The sequence below is a fragment of the Leiobunum rupestre genome, chromosome 6 (assembly GCF_980474605.1).
Source record: "Leiobunum rupestre chromosome 6, qqLeiRupe1.1.hap1, whole genome shotgun sequence".
In the NCBI taxonomy this organism is placed as follows: domain Eukaryota; kingdom Metazoa; phylum Arthropoda; class Arachnida; order Opiliones; family Sclerosomatidae; genus Leiobunum; species Leiobunum rupestre.
Window position 1 is genome coordinate 49,433,400 of NC_143389.1, and position 26,160 is coordinate 49,459,559.

The window sequence follows — 26,160 nt, forward strand, 5'->3', positions numbered from 1 at the left end:
TGATTTAAACCTAGTGCTTCCAACAGTTCTTCGACTAACAGTTGCGTTCTCTGAACCGAATTAATAATAACGAGAGATCAGATATCGAATTATCTGCATTTACGCTTAGATATTAACAGTTGAGTTGATATGGCTCAAAATGCAAACCTATAGTAGTTTCAACCCGAAACTAATCCGAATTCATCTTAAGCTGACAGAAATTGTGCGGATTTTAGATGCCAGACAGTTATCGATTTTCGGAATTTTAATTACTGCTTATTTCTATTTGCTTCCCACAAGATTACATAATCGGTTCTGATCGATTACTTGAGATAATGAATCAGATACAATTTCAAATCAGAAGGGAATAAAAATTATTAACCTTATCTTAATAACCGTTTAATTCAGATACCTGAAAATTATGAACTGAATGATCTGATCAGGTGGCACTATTAACTATAAGTCAGCTTGTTATCTACCTTGGCTAGTAATAATACAGTTAACATAAAGCTAGTGTAATGAAGGAACCACTTATGTTCAAGTAATCGAGCGACTTCATGCTATTAATTCAGGTGGCCGGGCTACACTGCGTTGCATTGTGGTGATAAGCCCTACAAGCCAACAGCTGCCTGTACTCACTATTACAGTTAACCCTTACCAGGTTTTATGGAAATGGGAAACCGAAAAACCCTTTAATCAGTGAGGAGACAAATTGCAAACTCTACGCAGAAGTAGTGCTCGGAATTGTTTATTCATTATCCACAAAATTTCCGATTTATTTAACAAAAGTTGATAAAAAGTATATAATTTTAACTTATTTAATTATGTTTTTTACGCAACCAAGCATTTATTTGAATTAAAATGGTATTTATTTAAATAATTGTTTGTTTTGTTTAAATATTAGGCTTATCCACTTTCGATTATTTAAACATTTTATAATTATTATTCAAATATTGGTTATTTAAATAAATATTATTTAAATATCGCCGAACTTATTTTATCCATGGATAAAAGTTAATCGAACGCCGACCTCTACGCAGAAGGAGTAGTACCGAGTTTTCACCCAATTCCACAAGTTGGGGTCAAACCCAGTTACTCTTACTGCGAGGCGAAAGTGCTAACCACCCCACTAATATAATGTAGCTGATGCCAGCTATAATAACTTTGATGATACATGCGTAGACTTAAAGACTCCGGAATATAGAATGAACTACTGTATATCGAATAGTAGTAAGATAAATTTATGGATTTCGTCAGCGAGGGTAGAAATCGTTCGCTTATGGTAATGCAAGAGATTTGCCCGGACAAGGACGTTTGACACTCGGCTTTAACGCGAATTTGAATTCTTCTCGCATCCTATCAAAATGGCCACGAGCTGTGTTGGCTTAAAATACTGGGGGGGATTTCCTGGCTGATGTAAATCGGAGCTGTAGAGGCGGCGATTCGGCTCCACCCGGGCATCGTCATTTGTTGCGGGAGCGGGAGTCATCCGCCTGTCATGATTGATGACCGCCGCCCTCGACCAGCGAAAAGAGGAAAAGCAATTTTTGCGTCGTGCCAAAAAATAAGAAATTTTCCGCGTGCTCACCATAGCCTAGCTACAATCTCGCCTACTTTTACGAAATTAAAAACCTCGGGGTTAGCTGAAAGTCGCTTTAACCGTGATCAACGGGTACTGTACCGTCGCTCGAATATGGCTTCAATCGTTAGCTAATCCGACGTTTTCTAAGTTCGTACTTGACGCGGAGGGTCAAATTCATCATTCCGGCGAGTCGCTACCCCGCGACATTGGGTGACTGTAGGGCCAGCGAAATTCTATCGCGTTGTAAAGAATGGGTTGGGATATATATAAATAGGCGCGTAGCACCCTCTCTATAGAGTATAATAGTGAATAAAACATATTTTTATTTCCCCGGCGAAAACACGGCTTGAAAAATAAGTTTATATTTCCCCAATTGTTGTTGTTGCTGCTGCTACTTCTCCTCTAATGGATTCGATGCCTCGTTTCCGGGAACATTTCGCAGTTACGTGACCGGCAACGTTTTCTACCAACGGCCAACAAAAGTCAGGGAGAAGGGAGCGAAATAAAATATGGATCTTCTGTCTCCAAAAAAAATGTTACGTTTAAAGCGAGAGTTTCAACAATAGAGACTAAAAAATCTGGATTCGTAAAACGTTTACTTTTATTACTTCAGAGTGACTAGAATCGCTAATGTATTTCATTTTTTAAAAGACTGTTTAATCGTTGCTTTGGCGACGTGTTTTACTTTAAAAATCAAGAAATCTAATTGTCCTCATCCCGGAATGCGCCAATCCCCACTTTTAACTAAAGTGAAAGTTTCATCCCCATTTTTAGTTCGGAACCATCTACGATAAGCAAGAATTATACTCTCATAAAAGAACAATTTTAATACATTTCGTTTTGGTTGACACCACTGTCAAAGACAGAGGGGTCCTTGGAGACCTGAAAAATTACTCCCAATGATAGTGTTTTTCACTTCGTAGTTATTTGTTCTAAGAATATGGAGACATCTTCTGGTGGGGCTGTAATTTAAACCTAAAAGGAATTTTTTTTAATTAATTTAAAATTAAGAATAAAGTTAATATTAAATTTAATTAAAATTAATAATAAAATTGATATTAAATTAAATTAAAATTAAGGATAAAATTAATTTTAAATTTAATTAAAATTAAGAATAAAATTTATATTAAATTTAATTAAAATTAAGAATAAAATTAATATTAAATTTAATTAAAATTAAGAATAAAATTAATATTAAATTTAATTAAAATTAAGAATAAAATTTATATTAAATAAAATTATAATTAGTAATAAAATTTAAATTAAATTAAGAATAAAATTACAATTAGTAATAAAATTTAAATTAAATTAGGAATAAAATTATAATTAGTAATAAAATTTAAATTAAATTAAGAATAAAATTATAATTAGTAATAAAATTTAAATTAAATTAAGAATAAAATTAATATTAAATTAAGAATAAAATTAATATTAAATTAAGAATAAAATTAATACTAAATTAAGAATAAAATTAATATTACATTAAGAATAAAATTAATACTAAATTAAGAATAAAATTAATACTAAATTAAGAATAAAATTAATACTAAATTAAGAATAAAATTAATACTAAATTAAGGATAAAATTAATACTAAACTAAGAATAAAATTAATATTAAATTAATTTAATTTATTTAAATTAATATTTAAACATTATTTATATCAATAATAATAATAATACAAATAATCAATAATAACCACACAGACTAGAGTCGACTATAGTGACTTGTGAATCCAATTACCGGTGGCCAGGTTAAATTGCGTAGAAGGGTGGTGGAAAGCCCTTCATGCCACGCGAGCCAACAGTTCCTTATACACTTACTATTACCGTTAACCTCAACACGTTTTTATGGAAAGGGGAAACCGAGGAGCTCGAGGGTAAAACCCCTTCAAAAAGTGGGAAGATACCTTACAAACTCAACACGGAAGGAGTGGTTCCGATGGTGCCATAATTGCCGGATTTATTTAGACCTTGCCAGTTTGTTTTATGGCGTGCAAAAGTGTATTTATTCTGAGCTGACTTGTTTGCGTTCTTCAGAGATGGAAGCTGTGTTTTTTTTGCGTGGAAATAAATGATGTTTGTTGTCTCCTAGTATATAGAGATATCGAAGTCATGAGGGATGTTTTGGCTGTTATTTTTTCTTCGTCGCGCGGATTAATCTGGTATTGTTTACCGTTGTCCGGAACAAGTAGCGTCCTCTTATTAGATTTCTTCGCTGAGCCGAGTGTATTTGACGTACGCGAAAAGCAAATACAAATAACGGTGCCAGCCACTGTAATATACTTATTGTTTCCCGCGAATAAATATGGCTAATAAAGTCCCGTACACATTGCTTTTTTGGGGCTCTCTGCCCCCCGGAATCGAGGGTCTAGGGAATGTTTTGTCTCTGCACTCTATCTCTCTTTACCCTCTTTCTTACGCGGACAAGACGGTGCCTCCATCTGCTTTTGACATTTAGGACCCTATCAAGCTATTTTTATACTACATCGTTTGCCCCTCCCTTTGTTTGTTTCTGTCGGCGGAGGTGCAAAAACAGAGGTGACTGCGGGAATTTGGGCCTTCGCGCGGGTGAGGGGCGTTTGTCCTTTGTCCAAAAAAGCGCGCAGGTGCTCGTGATGTTTTTTTCCGCTATGCGCCAAATAGGTGGTGTTCGCACTATAGACAATTCAATGTCCTGGATTCAATGGGGAATCTGGTACAAATTACCGGAGCTTCGTGTAGCTTGGATGACCCGGGTTTCGACTCCAAAACGTATAACTATCTTCACTTAGGGCCTGTTATACCTGTTATCCTGTAAGCATTTATCTGTACAAAATTTTTAATCCAACCTCACTGGTAAGATATCTAGGAAACACCGTAAGTCTATAATATTGTTCCATAAGTTTGTCACTTTGAGGAATATTTTAACGGAGTGAGGTCATCACAAGAAGAAAATCTCCCCCTACCGAGGCACTGTCAAAGGTTACGTGTGAGGCGTTAGCAAGCGGACGCAAAATGGCGACGAAACCCGTAATGCAGTCTGTCTCGCGAATAGCTCTCACATGTCAGTAAAACTTTTACGTGTGAAGAATAGTAAGTGACACACCTATGTAAAATATTATACACTTATGGAAATACCAAATAATCTTCGTACTAAACACATATTCCCCGAACTATAGTTCTGATCGATTTTAAAGCCGCAAATTTTAAACCGAAATTTCCAACCCTGGTATAATATATCCGTCATTTTCTTTCACTCCCAAAAACGAAATACTGGTGTCTAAGAAATCTCTCCCGTAGATCCGTTTCGTCGTGATGATTTCGGAGTACGTGAAGGCGGTTGAACTCTCGGGGGGAAGAAGAAATGGAAAGAAGACGAGCGGCCGGGAAAGTGATTCGCGGGTCGATTTCTTTAGATGGAAACGGGTCGTTTTCCTAAACAATAAAAAAGTGGTCCGCGAATACTTATCGATACTCTTCCCTCCTTCCATTCTGGCTCCATCCTCTCTTAGTTTGGATTTATGGCGCGAGGGGGCGCGACTTAAGGATGCGATTTCCATCTTAGGTGTCAGCTGACTCGGAGATACCCCTTTTTAGATGGTCTCTTTTTCTTCCGACGGGGGCTCCACTTTTTTATCTTTCGGCAGATTCTTCTTTATTTTAGCGTCGTTTCCTCTTAACTAGCGAGTGTTTCTGGACTGAAAGGGAAGCGGCGAGACTGTTTCTGGACTTGGAGAAGTAGAGAGGCTATCTTATACGGTACTTTACTAGTTTAAGTCCGGCGGCTTTTTATTCCTATCTCGTCCCTTGATTTCTTTAGCTTTTTGAGGGCTCCTCCTCGTTGATATACGATATCCAACTCTCTACTCTTAACCTATTAAAGCGTGCGTTTCGACCAGAATTCGGATCTATCCAAAGTCCATTACGGACCAAATTCGACGTTGTTCGCCTTTAGAAAGTATCGTTATTTCTATGGCATTTGTTGAACTTTGATATAGTTGAAGCTTTATTTAAGGCCGAAGAAACTCGGGTATATATTGAACCGTAATCATCCAATTGGGGGGTTATCTCTAGCCTTGGTTTAAACCGAGACTAGGGACTATATGAATGGAGCCTAACGCCGCCGATCCAACGCCGCCCTAGTCGATATTTTATCTGGCGCCGAGTCATTTGCTTTTTGGCGCGCCGCCGACACCGACGCCGATAATTTTGATACCACCGCCGAATTATTTTATTTTATCTGGCGTTGAATCGCCGCCGCCGAGTCATTTACTTTTTGGCGCGCCTCCGACGCCGCCGACGATAAATTTTGATCCCGCCGCCGAATTATTTTATTTAATCTGGCGTCGAATCGCCGCCGCCCAGTCATTTACTATTTAGCACTCCTCCGGCGCCGCCGACGATAAATTTTGATCCCGCCGCCGAGTTATTTTTGAGGTTTTCTAAGTAACTTTATTTTTTTTCTTTCAAAAACATTTTTTAAATTATTTTGCAAATTTTTCAAAAGGAGGGAAGAAACTTTTGTCCCTCAGCGCCGCCGATAATTTTTGAAAAATTGGCACGTCACGCCGCCGCCGACCAAAATCAAATCGGCGCTATGCTCTATATCGGAGATAACCAATAGATATAAATTCGAACGTCTGTTTCCGTTTCCCATATTTATTTATACGTATTTTTTGGTTCATTTATTCGGCAATCGTAATTCATATTTTCATTTTATGGCGAGCTAGTAAAAATTCATCAAGAAACGCGGAATAAGCGCCTTTTTATCCCGCTTTGTGTATCTTTACGAGGATATAAATTCGAATATTCCGTATTTTTCAAAGGGAATAAAGAGCTAGAGAGAACACTAGGGACGGAGGGAGGGAGGGTCGAGGGCCTAATGTTTTTAGGCACGTTCCCTTTTCATATTTCTCGGCGCGATGCTTTCGGAGTCAATATTTTTAGTGCTTTATCTTTTCTGGACGTATAACTCGGGCTCGCCTAAAGGGGGGGGGGGCAGGGTGCGAGTTATAGACTCTCCTATAAAATAATCCGGTTTTCCTATATATGCCAGATAAGTTTCTATTTCATACGGGTATAGTTTTTCATCGTACGCTCTTTTTCTATGTACAGGGAGTGAATTATTTCGCTTATCTATGAAAAGTTGTTAAGAATTAACCCACGAATTTCAATCATATTTTTTTAGTTTAATCATAAGTAATAGTTGATTTTATAAAATGTCTTTACGCTTGCCTAACTTGTTGAAATGTTGCCCTGGAATAGTTCAGCCAATGCCTAAGAATGAGTTCATAAACTCTTTAGTGGGAGAGAAAACGGACCCACAACATTTCAACAAGATACCCAAGGTTATTTTTATAAAAAGAACTAGTGGCCAACGCTAATTTGTTTTATCGATAGTTTTATTCGAGCATATAAATAAATACTTGGCTAAGTACTGAGAATTGTTACTATAGTCTTCGGAAGTGGGGCCACAAGGGGTCGGAGTGTGCAATAACTGGTGGCTTTACCGGGGAGTCGGGGTCCGGCTCTTGTAACCCGTCACGGGCGGTGGCGCGCTGGGAGATGTTAGCTCCGTCCAAATGGTCCTATCTCCACCTCCGACTTCGGTCCGGTGTGGGCTGGTAACTGGGCTTCGGCCCAGGCTAACGGAGAGGGGCCGGGCCAACTGGCCGTCTCGGCGGATTGAGTTGCCTGCTGTGGGGCTGCGGGCCTCCGTATGAGGGCACGGCGGACCCATCTCCCGGCCTTTTGGGGTTCCACCGGGATATCCGGTGCCAGCTGTGCCGGGTTATGCGGGCTGCCGTGCGCTCCTTCCAATGGGCTTGGCTCCCTACCTTTCTAGGTAGGGTGTCGGCTGGCGTTGCCAGAGCATCCGCTCTTAATCCCACTGCTGTGTGCGAAGTGGGGGCTGGTCGACCCATTGCTGCGCCTTCTGCTGGGTTGAGCGGCTTGCGTCAAGGGCGCGACCATCAGTAGTGGGGTTCTGCTACCCATGCTGGTTTTGCCGCCTGTCCGGGTCTGTGGACGCTGGCGTAGGGCATAATGATGACAGACCTCCGGTGGTGTGGTTTGAATCTTACCGGTACACCGGGCTATAAATCTGACACATGTCCAGTCTTCGGAAGTGTCTGCGGTAACGGTGCCCTATAAATCGTCTATTTTAAGGCTTTGTAGGTTAAAAATAACTTTAACCCTTACGAAAACAAGTCATATAATTCGATAGACAAAAAGGCAGTTATTTCTTCAGATTTCTATAGATACACATAAAGAATTGAATAGAGAATTGGCTCAATCATCTACGTTGATTTCTATCATATTCTATGAGATATTTTCTGCAGCCTCTATAGAGGAATATCCTTTAGAATTATAAAAAATTCTACATATTATAACACAAAATTCGATAGACCATGAAACGTTATAGAACAATATAGACTCTATAGCACCGCCTTCAACCCCTTTAAAGATCTAAACGATTCTGTAGAGCTTGTTCATAAGGGAATCTTGAACTTTTCTGTAGGAATTTGTTTTGAATTTGAGACCTGAATTCATTTTATCCTATATATTATCGCCATCACACTAACCTGGCATGCGAAACTTTGGATTACGCTACATGACAGACTTATATCATATGTAATATAATATCTCATAAGTATGCATCTGTATAACATTTCCATAGAAAAGATTTCAATGATGCCTTGTTTACCACGGAATATACAATAATTGTATCGAAAAATCATAAATTCTTATAATTCTTGCACTGTTTAAAGGTTACCATGGAAATAAAATCTAGTAATCGCGAGGCACCCTTTTATGTCATACTTATGTTACATATGTTATTATTAACCAAAATCGTTCGGTGTCATATTTATTTTGATTATGTTACTTATAGCTTAATTAAATGTATGACCCTCATATTGCATGCCGTATTGGTTAGAGGGATAAAGTTTCGAAATATGTTAATTAATGCATAAATCACAGTGTATAAACGATAACGCAAGAAATATAATAAACTGATAAAGTGTAATTTGATTGGTATAATTCATTCTGAATAAATTTTAAGTCTAAAAGTGTTTATTGATTCGTAAGGCCATTTATTAAGCAATGTAGAAATTTAAAAAATTTACCCTTCCAAAAACTGCACGTTCCATCTTTTCAGGTTTTTGTTCAAGAAAAATTCTGTCGAGTGACTTATACTTAATCAGTTGAGGAAGTTTCAGAATCACTCTGTACGCTTTATAGTAGTTCCTCCGTAACACGGAGACTTTATTATTTTTACGATTCCTAATAAAAATATGGAGCAAGAACTCATTTATAGGGCCTTAAAAATAAAGGCGGAGCGGCGTATGAGGGGAGATTTGCTCGTAAAATTCTCCGGACCAAAGAAAGTGAAGAATAGAGTTCCCGCTGATCGAAAAGGGGAGAGAAAGATATTCGAATAGAAAGGCGGATGTGCGGGCTGCCTTTTTTACCCAGCACTCCTCTCGTTTTTTCCACATATTGATGGAGCCTGTTCGACAAGGATTTCCACGTATCTCTCGTTTTTTCATCTTTGATCTCAACATACCATCTTCTTTGCTTTATTTTTTAAGTAAGAGGAATCATTAGGAATTACAAACCTTTTTGGTAGGGGAGGCGAGTGGACACTTTTTAATCCGCTATTCGTAAGAGCGCAAGAAACGTAATAAACAAAAGTAGAGTTGTTAATTTTCCGAAAAAATAAAATGCGGAAAAATTTCCAAAAACATTTCCAGAAAATTTTCCGCAAATCGGGAAAGTAAAAATTGAAACATAAATTACTTTTTAAGGATTTTTAATGTTTTTAACTTTTTATCGATATAAAATGTCTAATAACAGTAAACATACTACAAAACATTAATAGTGTTACATTTTTAATCAGTTTAAAGTAGTCTACGGGTTTAGTTTTACTTTAAGATTCGAAAAAATGAGGTGAAAATGACGCTTTATTTAAATTTGCAAACAATATTAGACTAATTATGTAATGAAAACTTTTTTAATTTATTTTGCATAATATTGTTCGCAAATTTAAATTTCGCTGCATCTTCACCTCATTTTGTCGAATTGAAAAGTAAAACTAAACCTCTGAACTAGTCTAGAATAAAACAATTAAAAAATAAAATGTTTAAATTTTTTATTTTTCCGATTTGCGGAAAATGTTCCGCAAATTTTCCGGAATTCGGAACATTTTTTGGAAACTTTTCCACATTTAATTTTTTTTGAAACAATTCTAGTTCAGTGTCATACATATGTTATTATGTAAGTTATGGTAAGACCAAAAGTATAAAATGTACCTTCATCTTCTCAATTTAACTTCCAGCGGATGCTAATTTCCCCGCGGATGCATGCGCCTTAAATTTTTACTCGTTTTACTTCCATTAATTTCCAACGATGTCAAATGTATAAATTAAACTGAACAGGAATATTTACTTATTAAATCTAGAACATATGGTTTATAAATAATTTTATTAAGGCACTTTATAATTTATTTCGACCCGCACTATTTGGTCTTCAAAAACAAATTTTGGAAATTAAACCAGAGCCTGTGAAAGTACATAATTGAAGCCGATAAAATTAGTATTACCATGAATGTATTAACTTCAACAATGAATATCTAAATTTCCACCATGAATATCTAAATTTCCACCATGAATATCTAAATTTCCACCATGAATATCTAAATTTCCACCATGAATATCTAAATTTCCACCATGAATATCTAAATTTCCACCATGAATATCTAAATTTTCACCATGAATATCTAAATTTCCACCATGAATATCTAAATTTCCACCATGAATATCTAAATTTCTACCATGAATATCTAAATTTCCACCATGAATATCTAAATTTCCACCATGAATATCTAAATTTCCACCATGAATATCTAAATTTCCACCTTGAATATCTAAATTTTCACCATGAATATCTAAATTTCCACCATGAATATCTAAATTTCCACCATGAATATCTAAATTTCCACCATGAATATCTAAATTTCCACCATGAATATCTAATTTTCCACCATGAATATCTAAATTTCCACCATGAATATCTAAATTTCCACCATGAATATCTAAATTTCCACCATGAATATCTAAATTTCAACCATGAATATCTAAATATCTAATTTCTCGTTGACTCAATGCACAAAATGATTTAAAGGGAATATAACCTCAGGTATTTGGTGTGGAACACCAACGCTTGCAGCTCTGGCCGCTCTTGCCTTTGGCTTTAAAAATGTTTGGCGCCACTGTACAGGGACATTTGAAAAATTGAAGGGGTCTTCCGTAAAGATTACTTTGCAGGTTATATTCCCTTTAACAGGCGAAGAACTTGCAGGTCCTGGCTCTCGGAAATATTACTTCTTGGCTATTTCCTTGCTGAGGTTTTATTGAAGCGCCTAGTCCGCATTAGATAATATACGTTTCTTCATAAGCCTATCATAAGGTCCCCATAAATTAAATTGTTTGCTATTAATATTTTTACCTATTTTCGCTAAATCAAATAGACGTGTATTAAAATTTACGAAATTAATTTAGCGCTATGCATTGGCAACGAAACTAATCAAATTGGTGGCTCTTAAAATTCATTTTGCGTCTGAAAATACGCCACCATGTTATATTATAAAAGCAGGTAAATATGCTTGCTATACCTCGTGATGTAAAGTTATTGCCGGTCGCATAAACGTCATTTTGAAATCGGCCAATTTAAAAACTTTGTCCCTCGAAAAACGTTTTGAGTGGCGATGCTTGACTAAGGTCGTAATAACGAAGCCCCTCCCATCCCAGCTACTGAGGCCAAACTAATAACAATAATAATAATAACAATCAGTTAGGATAATACCCCAGGCACTACCCTGGGCCCAATTCACCTAGCGATTTTAATACCATTAATTCAGGTGGTCGGATTATTACCGTTAACATTAACAGGTTTTTATAGAAAAGGGAAACTTAAGAACTTGGGGTAAACCCCTTTAATCTAATGCAGATCCATATGCATGGTATCACGATATACCATAAGTAACATAAAAACCATAAGTATGACACTTCCTATGGTTTTAATGCTGTTATTTATTCAGATTTCTATAGATAAACATAAAAAATGAATAGAGAATTAGTCCAATCCTCTGTTGATTTCTATCGTATCCTATGAGATATTTTCTATAGCCTCTATAGAGTAAACCTAGAATATCCTTTAGAATTCTGAAAAATTCTACATATTATAACACAAAATTCATTCTTTAGAAAGATCGATAGAGAAGGAAACGTATAAATATCTATAGAAATATATAGACTCTATAGCACCTAGGAGGAACAAACACAAGGAGAACGAAGCTAGCCTTTAAACACGCTAAGGCAGTGTTGTGTACAAATTTTATTGGACTAACCTTTACGCTGAACGTTTTACGGAAAAGGGGAAAGACAATTTCCGAATTTTCCCCTTCCGACGGCGGCAGGCGCTAAAGCGTCTAACCAATTAAAATTGTACACGAGAAAATCAATGAGTTTTTACGGGTTGCGTTCTCCTTGTGTGGGGTGCTGTGTTTGTTGCTCCTAGTTGCCACCACCTTCAACCCCTTTAAATGAAATAATACGATTCTATAGAGCTTTTTCATAAGGGAATCAAAGATAGGTATAATATACTTCTGGTAAGACGTACCTTTTTCGTTAGTTTCTTGAAATATTCGAAGTGAAGAATCCCCGACTCCACTTATTATTTATAAATAACTCTTTGGTTTTTATAGGGCGCTTTTATCTTATACCTCAACCCAATACGATAAAGCATTTATTAACTCGGAGCAATTTTATTGCCGATATAAACTTCCGAGCTAAGAGGGACAGAAAAAGGGAAATGGTCCTTCTCATTGTACCGGATGAGCCGTTATTTATGAATCCCCGAAGAGAATAAGTTGCGGGAAGGTAAATTCGAATAAGTTAAAAGTTTTCTCTTCTAAAACGCAAAGACAGTAAATCAGAGACGCTCGCTTCTTTTTAACCTGTGGGATTTGCGAGTCCCTTATACGACTTTGATGCTGGAGACCAAAGACCTCTTCACCTATACAAAAGGATGTTTAAATTTCTAGCTTAGAACAAGCAACGTGGATCACTCCCGGGGTACGCGGATAAAATGTTAAGAAATGTCTTTCTCCTTTGGTTTCTCCTCTCGCAGTGGCGGGCTGTTTATCGTTGCCGGGGTGCAATCTAGACGAAAACGTATTGTTCTTGTAAACAATGAAAGGCTAGGCCTGGGCCAATCTTTTTCTTCTTCATCGTTGTTTCGGAACTTCCGGCAATTTAGGAAATTGTTTTGGCCAACCCTTTCATCTATCTAGGCTACCTGGAAACGGTTACGGAGTCTGTGGATAGGGTAGAGTTTGCCTCTCTTACGAAAGGAAGAGTAGGTGGTTTAAATTAGATTGTTTTACGGACTAATTTCGATGAAGTTTTAATTATGCGTCCCTCGTTTTAGCCTGATGTACAAAGCAACAAAGGCGGGATAATGAAAGGGTTTGGCTTCTTCTCTACCTACCCCCCGCGCTACTGAGGAAACAAACCTAGATGGCGCTTTGTATTCGGTTTTTAATTTCGGAATATGGCGAATGGAGGAATTTTTACGTGAAACTTTCAAACGAAACTGGGAAAACTCTTTTCCTTATTTGCCGCTTTCCCCCGAAGCTTTCAACTAAACCAGCGTCCTATTATAAGCCAACTGTAACGGACATAGCTACGCGGCTAAAATTGAATGAAATATTTCAGTTTATTCTTACGTTTGTTGACTTTGAAGTTGAAAAATGAAGTTCTCAGGCGAATCAGCTCGTTTTAATTTTACGCGAAAGTCAGATCAAAGGAATATTTCTGACGACCTGGTTTTCGGGATTGACTGGTTTGAAGCTCTGTGGTTTAAACCGTGGTTTATATTATATAAACCTTTTTTAAATTAAAAAAAAACGATTTTCTTCGAACCCCGCTGATTTTGTGGTCCGAACGTAACCGCGACGTAACGCGAAACAATGATTTTAACCCAGTTTTCCAATTACGGTCTTGTAGTTAAGGTTTTCGACGTCGGTACATCGTCCCTGAGGGTCACCCTCTCTCGTCCTCCCTCCTAAATGACCAAAAGTGGTGGATGTCAAGATTGAAGAGAGAGAAAATGTAGGAATTTTTCCAAAGGGTAGCTACGGTCGGTGGTGTAGGACAATATAGTAGTGGGCGTGTGGGGCTCTCGGTATAATTTGAAGCAATTTGTTCCGCCTTTTCTCGGTTCTCCTCTCTCGCGGACACTCATTCGGAATCCGCTGATGGATGCCCCGCTCTGACGAAAAATCCCTCATCCTCATCCGCCTCTCGACTTCTGTCCTTTCTCGCTTTGCGCCGAATGATCGTCATCCGGCACTTTCTTGTACGCGCTGTTTCGGGCCGCGCTGTAAGGTGATGTTCCCTACGACGACGTCGTTGAGGAAGAGAGAGTGGCTGGGAGACGAGGGCGACGGAATTGCGACCCTCTTTTTAATGGTTTTGTATAGTGGCACTCCAAATGGCCATGGACGTTATCTAATGGCCACTCTTTGATGTCCACCAACTCGGGTGCGGTACTTACTGGTTCGCCTTTTGTTCCGGCGCTGATGCCCGGACAAGCCTCGTTTGTCACTCGATGACAAAAATATTCTTATAGTTCTTCGTCAACTGATATAACAAGTTTTTGAGGGGGAGGCTTTGCTCGTTTTCGTCTCGAAAGTTTTTACAATTCGTACAAAGATGACCCATTCTCGCGCTCGGCAGTTAAAAGATTTCTTTAAAGCCGAAAAGAGTTTCAATTTTTTGTTCGATTAAATCGTTGTTTCCGTTAATTTTTTCAGGCGCTAACCCTTGCGAAAGTCTGAAGTGCGGCCCGGGTCAAGAGTGCGACATCGACAAATACGGCATCGCCACGTGTCAGTGTCCGGCTACTTGCGAACCCATCATGAGGCCCGTCTGCGGGACGGACGGGACCACCTACGACAGCGAATGCGAACTCAGACGACAAGGATGCACTTTCAAGAAGGCGGTCATGTTGAACCACCCCGGCGTTTGCGGTAAGTTCATTTTCCAGATTGAGTTCTTAAGGTATCGGAGCTAGGGACCAAATTAGGCATTAACGGAGTGGTGCTACTATTAAAATCGATGTTTAGTGTGACGTAAAAGAGGTGTTTGCTTACGTCTCGGTTATAAATATCATTAATAACGACGCCTCACGGGACAAGCGTCTACTTTTAATCTTAAGAATTCACCCCGGACGCCTTCGGTAACGACCAAGAACTAAGCCTCCCCGCGCAGTTCCGAGGCAACATCTTTTAAACGAGCCGCAACTCGGCGCCTCGACGATTTATGGGATGTCGTCGGCGTACCCCGCATTTACCGAAAGGGTTAAATGATTTACATTTACAGAGCCTCAGTTTCCTTATATTTAAAAGAGGCGGAAGAGCCTTAAAGGGAGGGGGGTGCCTTATTCCGAGGCGGGGTCCTGATCCATCCCTCGCGACAGAGCGGAAGATAACGCCTTCGCGACTTTAGTTACGGCTATTCGGGGATGAAGCCCCGTAAGTTTCTATCTATTACCCCTCCTTTCGAAAGCGCCGTCTGCCGAAACTCTCCGACGCATTCGTCATCGGTCCTTGAAGGCTCTAGGAACCTATTAGTTACGGAGTTTAAATGAACGGCTGTCGTCTGTCCCTCCCGGGAATGATGTGTCCTCGCGGCTCTAACTTAAGATATTGAAATTTTGCGTGTCGTTACATTAATATTCTAAACGAAATTGACTTTAAATATTCAGCCATTGTTTTGTCGTTGACGCGGCTGGCTCGGGCGCGTCACCGTACCGTAATAATGTCTTACCATTAGCATTCGACCCTTTTAACTTGGCTGGAATTAAACGTTCCGGGGGTTTCTTTGTGGGGTTTACGGTTGCTTTGTTGTTGTTGTTGTTGTTGTCTTTCGAAGTGTCTCAAAATGGTTTAATTGCTATAATGGATTTTGTAAACGGAAGCTTTTAAACTTTTAGAACAAAGGAAGGGTCTCGAGGTATTTACATGGATTTCCTTATCGTAGCTTCATTCAAAACTGAGGGGCTGAAAACTCCCCATAATCGGTGTACAAGCCTGTAGATATTACCTAACTGATTAGAGATTTAGCATTACAGCTTCTCGTTCAAAGCTAAACAGAGCTTAAAGTGTACATTAACTTCGTAATATCTTGATTTAGAATTTCGCTAAAAGCCAGTTAGCTTAAACAACGCTTTAACTCTAATCCCTGGTTAGTATACTGCCGAGTAGAACTTCCGCGTAAGACGGATGGAACACTTCTACAGGCGTTAATAGGCCAAAAATAGACCTATGGAAAAATGGAACGTGGAAGTCATAATTGAAAAGATCCAATACGTTAAAGTTAATATATTCCCCCGTTATACGTATCACGCGCATATATACATTTTAAAATGTGCCATTATTCAACGTGTCCGAGTAAAATTTGACGTTTTCCACTGTTTCTTTGGAAAGGGAAAACGTGGAACGGATGGAGGGAGGTTTTTCGCTCTATTTTGGGGCATCGCGCGTTGAATACGAAACACGGGAAGATTGAGAGATAGGTTGGCACGGCAGATCTTGTTCCTTTATTATCTCTCTCGCTTGTAGCGGCTTTGTTTCGCCTCGAAACTTCGTAGTTTTTTATCTTTTTTTTTCCTACTTTTTTTTCTTTCACCGTCACTCCCATCCCAACCCCGTTTTCAGCACTAGCGGGAACTGACGGTGGAAATAAAAGATATACAAGATCGTGATCCGTATATATTCGCCAGAAAGTGAGGCTACTGGAGAATCTGTAGCTTTTCTTTTTCCCCTGAAAGTCAATTTGTTAACTGACAGTTATTCGAAGATTGGTTAGCGGTAAAGTTTGCGCATCCGGGGGATTATTTGCTCTCGTTGATGTGTCAAAGGTCATCTACTGTTTCAAAACATACGTTGTTTTGTTACAATTTACTTTATTTGTACTTTGTACTCCATTATAATTAGAATCTCTCTACTCTTCAAACAGATGCCTTCTGTTCAAACCCATTTAAATTAATCTATTTTGGAATACCGTTAAGACTTTGTATTAATCTGAATATATTTTGGTTTTGTTTGTAAAAGGAGCTTTAAATTAATTCGATTAATTGTTAAAAGCCCCAGTACTTAAATATTATCCAATTCCAATTTTGAAAAGGAGCGATGAATATGTTCTCTCAAACAGCCTCTAGAATGTGTTAAGTTTAAATTGTGATAAATTCCCTACTTAAAGCCAAGCTTTTCCAAATATTGCCTTATTTGAATATCAAAAGATCAACAAGACGTTCAATATACTTACACGTACCTTATTTTGTCTTGAAAAAATAGTTTATGGCCCAAAAAGTTGAAACGCAAAATCATGCCAAGTATTTTGATTTTAATTTTTGCCGCCATCTAAAGTCTGGTTTTCACTAGGGAAAAAATTCTACAACGCGAAAAATTCGCGTTAGGCCTAATGCAATATTTTTGCGTTCGTTGTGGCGTTTTTGTTCTAGTGAAAACCAGTCTTTAAGGTGTATCCATTGAGTTGGGAATAAATAGAGGTACAACTAAATCTGGCTGGCGCGGGACCAATTTCGTTCAATAAGGAGACTTATTCAACTTTATCGTTCTACCGTGGCGGCATCTGTCTCTAGTGGTGGAAACTATATTGCAATTGAATTTTTTCGCGAATCTGATGCGAAATTGAAATGTATGATTTCTCGTAACAAACAAACCTTTGAAGTTGTTTAAAAATAACTTTATTCTGTCAACACGATCCTTTTTAACTCAAGTTACGGTGAGTTAGCTAATAATTATTTATTTTTAGCCATGTAACTTTACAAAATATAGATGGCGCTACCGCCTAATTATAAAGAGGAATTTCGTGAAGTCTTATCAGAACAGGTACCGCGTAACCATGGCAACCGAAATCGTAATTGTAATTCTAGCAGTATTATTCCCAATTCAATGGGTGTATCGCCAGCGATTAGCGAACTATCCTAACTTTTGAAATCGCGCAATTTAGGCTTAGGTCTCGTATAACTGGAACGCGCCGCGCGGGCAAAAAAAATACCCCCAAATCTTTCGCGTCATCAGCAGCGCGCGCTTTTATATTATTTTTCAATTTTAACCAAGCAAGGAGTGTCTCACCGATTTCTCACCAGGTGTCGCAACGGACGCGCGTTTTTCAATTTCCCGAAATTTCTTTATTTTATTAAAAATTAACCGCTTAATATTTTTTGATGGGGTTTTCGCCATAAATTTTGGTTTTTAACGGACTATAGGGCTATCTAACTGGTTAAACCTTGCCCGTTCTCCTTTAATTTTATTCTTTGAATAAAAGTTTCTACGTCGCGTGGTTTTAATTTTCGGCTCAGTTCACAAGTAACTTGGCAACGGAGTCCCGTTCTCATACATTATTTTCAACTATATACTCCGTTATCTAGTTCAAAGAGGGTAGAAGCCATAACGGCAGAGAAAAGTAATTTCTGCCAGTGTTATACTCTTATTTTAGCGGAGAAGTATCTTATCTTTTTTTCTCCGGTGAGACGAGGAAAATGCCCTCGCATCATTTTTTATTTATAGATGGCGCTCTACCTGGGTTTTAAGGCTGTTTTTATTGGGGCGTGAACTTTCTTATTATTATCCGTTTTCGTTTTCTCACGGTTGATAGGATTACCCGATGGAAACGGCAAAGGCGGGGTATACGGTTAAGTCTGCGTAATCTTCATCGTTCCGCGGTTCTTATATCAACTTCAACGCGCGCGGAAAATGAAAATATACACTTTGCGATACGACTTAACGTTTTTCTCGCGGTATAAGGACGCCACCTAGTGGTAGATGGTAGTACGAAATGGGAAGTTTTATTATTGTTCCTCGAAATTGGCTATTTCATACATCCACACTTCTAAGTTCTTTTCTACGCGTGAAAAGTAATAGAATCGCTCTAATCTTTAATTTTCGTATTTACTTCATAGGGGAACAAGGTCCCTGCCACGGCCACAATTGCCAATTCGGAGCCATTTGCATCCTCAGGCAAGGAAAGCCGATTTGCGAATGCCCCACTTGCTCCGAGGAGTTCCAGCCCGTTTGCGGTTCCGACGGCATGTCCTACACCAACGACTGTAAGATGAGGAAAGAAGCTTGCGAACAGAAAGTCGAAATTAAAGTCGATTTTCCAGGTTTATGCAGTGAGTATTCTCTTTGTCTTACGCGCAACTTTATTTCGAATTCTTATAAGAATAGTCGACACGCAATTGCAACTGTACATTACGAAATAAATAGGTTTATCAAGAATTTATAAGAATGTGCCCTACGTTTCAGAAACGCATTATCTCCAAAAATGGCATTTCGAGATAAATCGATTTTTTTTTAATGAAAAATAACAATACTATAGTATTTAGGTAACTGTAAACTAGTTGTTAGGGGTTTATTTTAGTCCGCAATATGACAACAACTATCGCCAAAATTAAATAAATCTCAGAATAATTTGACATATTGCGTTTTGTACGTTTAAAAATTGGCTGGCTAAAACTCTTGGCAGAAACGCATTATCTGGTATAATAATACTGAGGAACAGCTGAAGAAATTAGAGCACACGAAATTATACGAAATGAAGACTCTTATTGGTTAATAACGACATAATCCATTTCTGCGGAGTTTTCTCAAAACTTTTCGATTTTATTCCGTTTTTGCATTTTCACATCTCGAAAACTAGACCAGATAGAAAAAAACGAACTTCAAATTTAGAATCAACGCCCTAAAATTAGTATGAGGAGCATTCAAACTCAAAAAGTCAAACGTAGGGCAGACGTCGCTTAAAGGGGAACGGCCAAGCTATTCCAAATATGGCCTTATTTCCGTATCAAAAGATTTACAAGATGTGCAATATACTAACACGTACCTTTTTTTGTCTTGAAAAATAGCTTTTGGCCCAAAAAGTTGAAACGAAAAATAACGCCAAGTGTTTGGGTTTGAATTTTCGCCACCATCTTAGGAGCTGCCGCCAGCGCCCCTAACCCCGTATGAGCGATTTGCGAACTATCCTAACTTTTAAAATCGCGCAATTTAGGCTTAAGTCTCTTATAAATGTAACCATTGAGTTGGGAATATTAATCTAGAGATCCAATCAAATCTGCTCCCCGCGAAACAAGTTTTTGAAAAATACGAATGTGCCGTCTGCTCTAAAATGACGAGCAAACGTTATCATATGACCCGTGGCGCCATCCATTATTTTGAAGAAAAAAAATCTTTTCGCTTGAAAACGCGTCTTATTTGAACGAATCATTGAGAGATAGACGGCGCCACGGGTAGAATGATAACGTTTTCTCGTCATTTGGGACGCCGATGGGAGCAGACGACAGTATTTTTATTTTTAAAAACTGGTTTCGCGAAATACTGAAATCCGACGTTTCGATTGGACCTCTAGATTAATATTCCCAACTCAATGGCACTGCCTTCTATAATACTAGGCCTAGAAATGGTAGCTACGTCGATTTTTTAAGTGACATTTTCAAACTGACATGATTTTCGCGCTAGATGTCGCTCCTTTGGGGTTTTTTGGTTTGGGGTGAAAAAGGTTAAACGGCTGCGGCCAATCAGCAGTCTCCTATCACTGGTGGCTTCAAAACATTAAATGCCTAAAAACTCAGGTATTTACATTGAGTTGGGAATATTAATCTAGAGATCCAATCAAATCTGCTCCCCGCGAAACAAGTTTTTGAAAAATACGAATGTGCCGTCTGCTCTAAAATGACGAGCAAACGTTATCATATGACCCGTGGCGCCATCCATTATTTTGAAAAAAAAAATCTTTTTGCTTGAAAACGCGTCTTATTTGAACGAATCATTGAGAGGTAGACGGCGCCACGGGTAGAATGATAACGTTTTCTCGTCATTTGGGACGCCGATGGGAGCAGACGACAGTATTCTTATTTTTAAAAACTGGTTTCGCGAAATACTGAAATCCGACGTTTCGATTGGACCTCTAGATTAATATTCCCAACTCAATGACTGTAACGCGCCGCGCGTGCAAAACCAAGTTTTTGCGTCTTCAGCAGCGCGCGCTTTTACGTTGTTTTCCTGTCTCACCGACTTCTCACCAGGTGTCGCGGCGGACGCGCGCTTTTCGATTTCCCGAAATTTCTTTATTTTATTAAAAATTAACCACTCAGTATTTTTTGATGCGGGTTTCGCCATAAATTTTAGTTTTTAATGGGCTATAGGGCTATCTAACTGGTTAAAGCTTGACCGTTCCCCTTTAAGTGATAGATGACAACTAGCTTAAACATATCGACTAAATATAAATTATCCGTTAACCCAAATACAATTTTCGTTTTATACAACATGTTCACGGTGGCTAGTCACTCCGCGTAATCGGTTTACAAGCCCGTACTTTTGACTGTACCAATGAGATTACGTGTAATTTTTAAAGACTGTACCTATATCAGTGTTGAGTACAGGCCATCTGTCAGTGGTTAGGCCCTCGCATGTTCATCACCAAACTTGAATCGAAAATTATCGTAACCCTATTTATCATATGATTATGGTAACGGTTACGATGTCTCCTTAATCGGAAATTAACTATCAGGAGAGTTTCAAATCCTTTTGTGAGTATTGATTTTAAATATGCCCAAGATCATATTTACTGCTAGCAAGGATGATAAATTACTATTATGTTAGGTTGCGAGTCCAAGCGGGTACTGTTAGAGTTGGTTATTGGCACGGGGCCTATATCCTTCTACAAATTATCTTTCTATATATATAGTCTCCCAGATAAATCAGTTTCATTTCGAGTTTTCCTAGAATCAACCCAAGAACCATTGACAACGGTTAAACGTGTTTTTGATGTACTTGAAAGTACAGAGTTTCCATCCCTATGTAGGCATTAATCGGATCGCTCTAACAGTATCTCTGAAATGTGTCAAAACTTGATAGTTGTGAGCCAAAAAAACTATTTTTTGGGTTTAAACCAGTTTTTTTTTGTTTTGACCAGGTTTTTTCGCTTGTGTTAATTCTATTTCCCTGTATATACTGTTCTTAAGTAACTAAAATTTAATTTGAGATTAAAAAATTAACTTTTTAATTTTCTGTAACTATACTTAAAAGGATTACACTTCTTAGACTCTATTTAATATCTTTGCTAAAGACTTTAAACAAACACACAAGTTTAAATACTTTCTTTGTGGCAAGTCGATTATTATTAACCAATAATCAACTATAGAATAGGAGTATCGCTTTAAAATCGGTTTTCAATATTGCAAAAGTCTCACCAGAAACAACGTTTTAGTTTTAGGCCTAAGTCATCAAGCTACTTTTGAAGCCATTAATTCAGGTGGCCGGGTTACATTGCGTAGGAGGGTGGTGGCAAGCCCTTCATGCCAACAGCTCCCTACACTAACTATTACCGTTAACCTCAACAAGTATTTATGGAAGGGGAAACCGAAGAACTCGGGGGAAAACTTAAATCCCCCCTTTTGACCAACTCACTCTTCTCAAGAGAACTCGTGAGAAGAGATGACGTCACTTCCTGTGAGAAAGACCGTCAAAATTTTGAGAAGTGAGAATTCTCACTCTTCTCAAGAGAACTCGTGAGAAGAGATGACGTCACTTCCTGTGAGAAAGACCGTCAAAATTTTGAGAAGTGAGAATTCTCACTCTTCTCAAGAGAACTCGTGAGAAGAGATGACGTCACTTCCTGTGAGAAAGACCGTCAAAATTTTGAGAAGTGAGAATTCTCACCCTTCTCAAGAGAACTCGTGAGAAGAGATGACGTCACTTCCTGTGAGAAAGACCGTCAAAATTTTGAGAAGTGAGAATTCTCACTCTTCTCAAGAGAACTCGTGAGAAGAGATGACGTCACTTCCTGTGAGAAAGACCGTCAAAATTTTGAGAAGTGAGAATTCTCACTCTTCTCAAGAGAACTCGTGAGAAGAGATGACGTCACTTCCTGTGAGAAAGACCGTCAAAATTTTGAGAAGTGAGAATTCTCACTATCAAGGGAAGAATTCTTAGAATTTGGACGAGCCCTTGGCCAGGGATTTTCTCCCATTTTTTCCCCACTCAGAATACATTATCATTTCATTTCCTGAATCAATGGAAACACGCTCTATTTCTCTGGCGAAGAACATTTGCATGCCAAAGTACCTTATTTTTTCTTTTCAACTTTCTACAACTTTTTAATTTACTTCTCCAATACCTTTCGGGGGACTTCTATCCGGAAGTAGAGATTTTTATAGAATAATCTTTACAAATGAGATAAGATTATTAATAATAGGAAGAAAAGGGCTTACACTGTTTTATTTTTTTATAACTTTTAGAGCGCGTTATATTAGTAATTAATGTCTGAACGTCACGTGACGTAGGCCTAAGGCAAAATATGGTCAACGATTCTAATGGTTTTTATTCGCTTTCCAACGAATTAATATTCCGATGAGTTGAATATTTTAGGGTTAACGCTAAAATATTCCGCTCATTTGAATATTAATTCATCTGGAGGTCTTTTATTAAATAGTTCGTTCGAGTTTTCGGTTTTTAGGTGTCGTGTTCGGATACGACGTATAGCAGTCCTTTCCACGCTCGGAAAAAGTTTCTCTGGGCAGAAAAATTAATAAAGGTGCGCGGGTCAGACGATTTTCTTTTAGAATTTGTTATCATTTGTCGCGCTTGATTATCCACAGTGAACCATTTACGGAACCTCATAGTTACTTTTCTGTTGAAATAGGATATTTGTTTAGGATGTAAGAAAAATTTTAAGTGATTTTATATTGCGTCTATTTAATCAAATATGACTTTGTAAAACCGCAAGAATCACGAGCCAATAATTTCCCAAAACATTGTTGAAAACACAGGTCGAAAATCAAATTACTTTGTTGCGCATACGGAAAGTGTTTTAAAGAGGCATAGCTCTAATATTTAAATGCTCAATCGAAATTAAATTATTACAAAAATAATAATAATATAAAATACCTTTATTAATTATGTAAAATGGCGTATTTTGTAGTAGTAGATGCGAGGGGTCCAACATTTGCAAATTTTGAGTACGGGATTTTGATTCGCAAAATTATTTCAGAATTTACCAGAAACTGATTTTTATATTAAAGAATGCAATTTTCGTGTTTATTTCTGGTTTTTTAGACTAATTTCAAACTTTTTGAACGGATTTCATAAAATCATTTTTCTCTGAAGTGTACGGGATTTGTACGAATGTCGGACTCCTAGATTATATGTAGTTTTTTAAATAATTACAAATACTATTCTTCGCTGTCTAACGGAACCTTCTTGTGAACTAACTAAACTCGAAACCTGTGCTCGCCAACAAAGTTGAGCAAAATGTTGGCTAGTGTGAATAGGCCTTAGCAGTTTTATTGATTGTGTCTATAACATGATAAATATTAAGTGTGATAAAATTAGCGAATAAGTAGATTAGTCCATTATGAAAAGGGATAATAAAGCTAAACCCTAAACAAATTTGAAGAAATTTAAAAACTTACTAATAGCTCGTACCGATAGGTCTTCGAGCAAACAAAAAGACGCGAAACTCGGACCAAATAGATCTTCGAGTGAAAAACTAAATTAAATTAAATAAAATAGCCAGAAATTCCAAAGGTAGACCGGTTTCGTTATATTTGGGACTCGTCAGTAGCGTGCGGGAAATCTGGCTCGCGACTAGAACACCGAAAGATAAACTAAGCCTAAATATTAAAAATTTAAAAACGAGTTGCGTAGCAACGGAAAGCCGAATAGGGGGAGAGTTGTGGAGATTGATATATACGTAAATTTAAAATTTCTTTAAATTTGCTTTGGGTTTAGCTTTATTATCCCTTTTCTAATGGACTAATCTACTTATTCGCTAATTTTATCATCCTTTACAATGCAGTCCATAGGTGATTCTTTTTAACTAAATATGAAGTGTGTCAATTATAAAAAATTATAACCGAACTTATTGTCAAAGCTACTACGCAATCTTTTAGTTCTCACAAGGAGACGACCCGAGGTGATAATCACCGATTTTGTTCAAAGTCGGGTATAATGTACACCTCCATGTAACTTGAAAAACCTGCAAGGGAAAAGTTGCGACGGGCTTTCGTTTTGCCATGGCAACCGAAAACGTTTTTGACAACATGATTTGGAATTATTTCCATTGAAAATAACATGGGACTCTGAAGGATTTAAAGGCTCCCCCAATTGACCAAATTGCATTCAAACTTGATTAAATAAAATTTTTAAAATCAATTTATTTTTTTTTAACGTTTTTGAAATTTTCTAAATTTTTCACTTTTTAAAAGGTTACACAGGGGGGACCCTTAAAATCCTTATCTCATTAACTAAAATTCACAGCACCCCACACAAGGAGAACGCAACCCGAAATCATGGTGTCAAAAACGTTTTCGGTTGCTATGCCAAAACGAAAGCCCGTCGCAACTTTTCCCTTGCAGGTTTATTAAGGTACATGGAGGTGTACACTATACCCGAGTTTGAACAAAATCGGTGATTATCACCTCGGGTCGTCTCCTTGTGAGTACAGAGCACCTTAGTGTCTAAATATGTCCAAGGCAAAATATACTACTAGCAAGAATGATAATATTCTACATATACTAGGTTAAGTTGCGAGTCCCAGATAGATAATGTTAGCATTAAAACAATAGGAAGTGTCTTACTTATATCTATTATGTTACTTATGTAATTAGGCATTCGCATTCTGAGAGCTTTCCGATTGACGGTTTTGTAACGAAGCGATTACCCACTTCCGGCACGTAACTTCCGAAGTATCGGTCTCCATCGGTTGCTACGGGGCACTATCTATAGTTGGTTACCATGGTAACTATGGAGCTAATTTTGTCGGAATTCGGACTGGAAGTGGGTAAACGATATTTAATACGTGCAGAGCAGTGATTTCGGATCTAGGGTATCAGGTCTATATTATCTTTGATTTGGATAAGAGGTAAAACTAAGACCCAGATAAAAAATAAATGTTTGATTAATTCAATTTAATATATGTTAGTTATTGTGTGGTAAAGCACAAATAACTGTTTGGAAAATATTATGAAATAGATTTTAGTATAACGCGAAATATTTTATTCCTCCACTACTGCTTTTATCCTATTGTACGTCCGCACCAATAGAAATTTTATTTCGATTTTAAATTAAGCGAGTCGTAAAGTTAAAATAGTGTCATACTTATTGTTATTTACTTTACTTACTCTAACATATAAATTCCGAATTTCTAGACGGCTGCGAGAACAAAAAATGTGAATTCTACTCGATTTGCGAACGGAACAGCGCTGGAGAAGTGAAGTGTGCCTGTCCCAAATCTTGCGTCAAGGTAATGCGCTTTTCAAATTCCTCGAACCCTCGCGTCATCCACGATATCGCCACCGTAGGTTCCTAAAACCCTAGCCGTTAATTTGTCTTCCATCCAAGGATAACGAGGAGACTCGCTAGGATTATAAAGTTCCAATGGAATCCCGCCGAGCACCAGGCTTTCAAACCCTCGAATTGTTTACCCTTTAATGAGAGATGGTTTTATAGGCGAGGGGGGGGGTC

At 37.9% G+C, this 26,160-nt stretch overlaps 1 protein-coding gene across 1 annotated transcript in view; it reads left to right on the forward strand.

Annotated features, from left to right (window-relative positions):
• The window catches only part of LOC149941331 (agrin-like), a 213,099-nt gene that overhangs the window by 156,689 nt on the left and 30,250 nt on the right, over positions 1 to 26,160 (forward strand). The window contains exons 5-7 of the mRNA XM_090179880.1: positions 14,419 to 14,634; positions 18,594 to 18,806; positions 25,845 to 25,939. Of these exons, the coding sequence (XP_090036006.1) occupies positions 14,419 to 14,634; positions 18,594 to 18,806; positions 25,845 to 25,939 (524 nt within the window). The remainder of the gene's footprint in view (positions 1 to 14,418; positions 14,635 to 18,593; positions 18,807 to 25,844; positions 25,940 to 26,160) is intronic.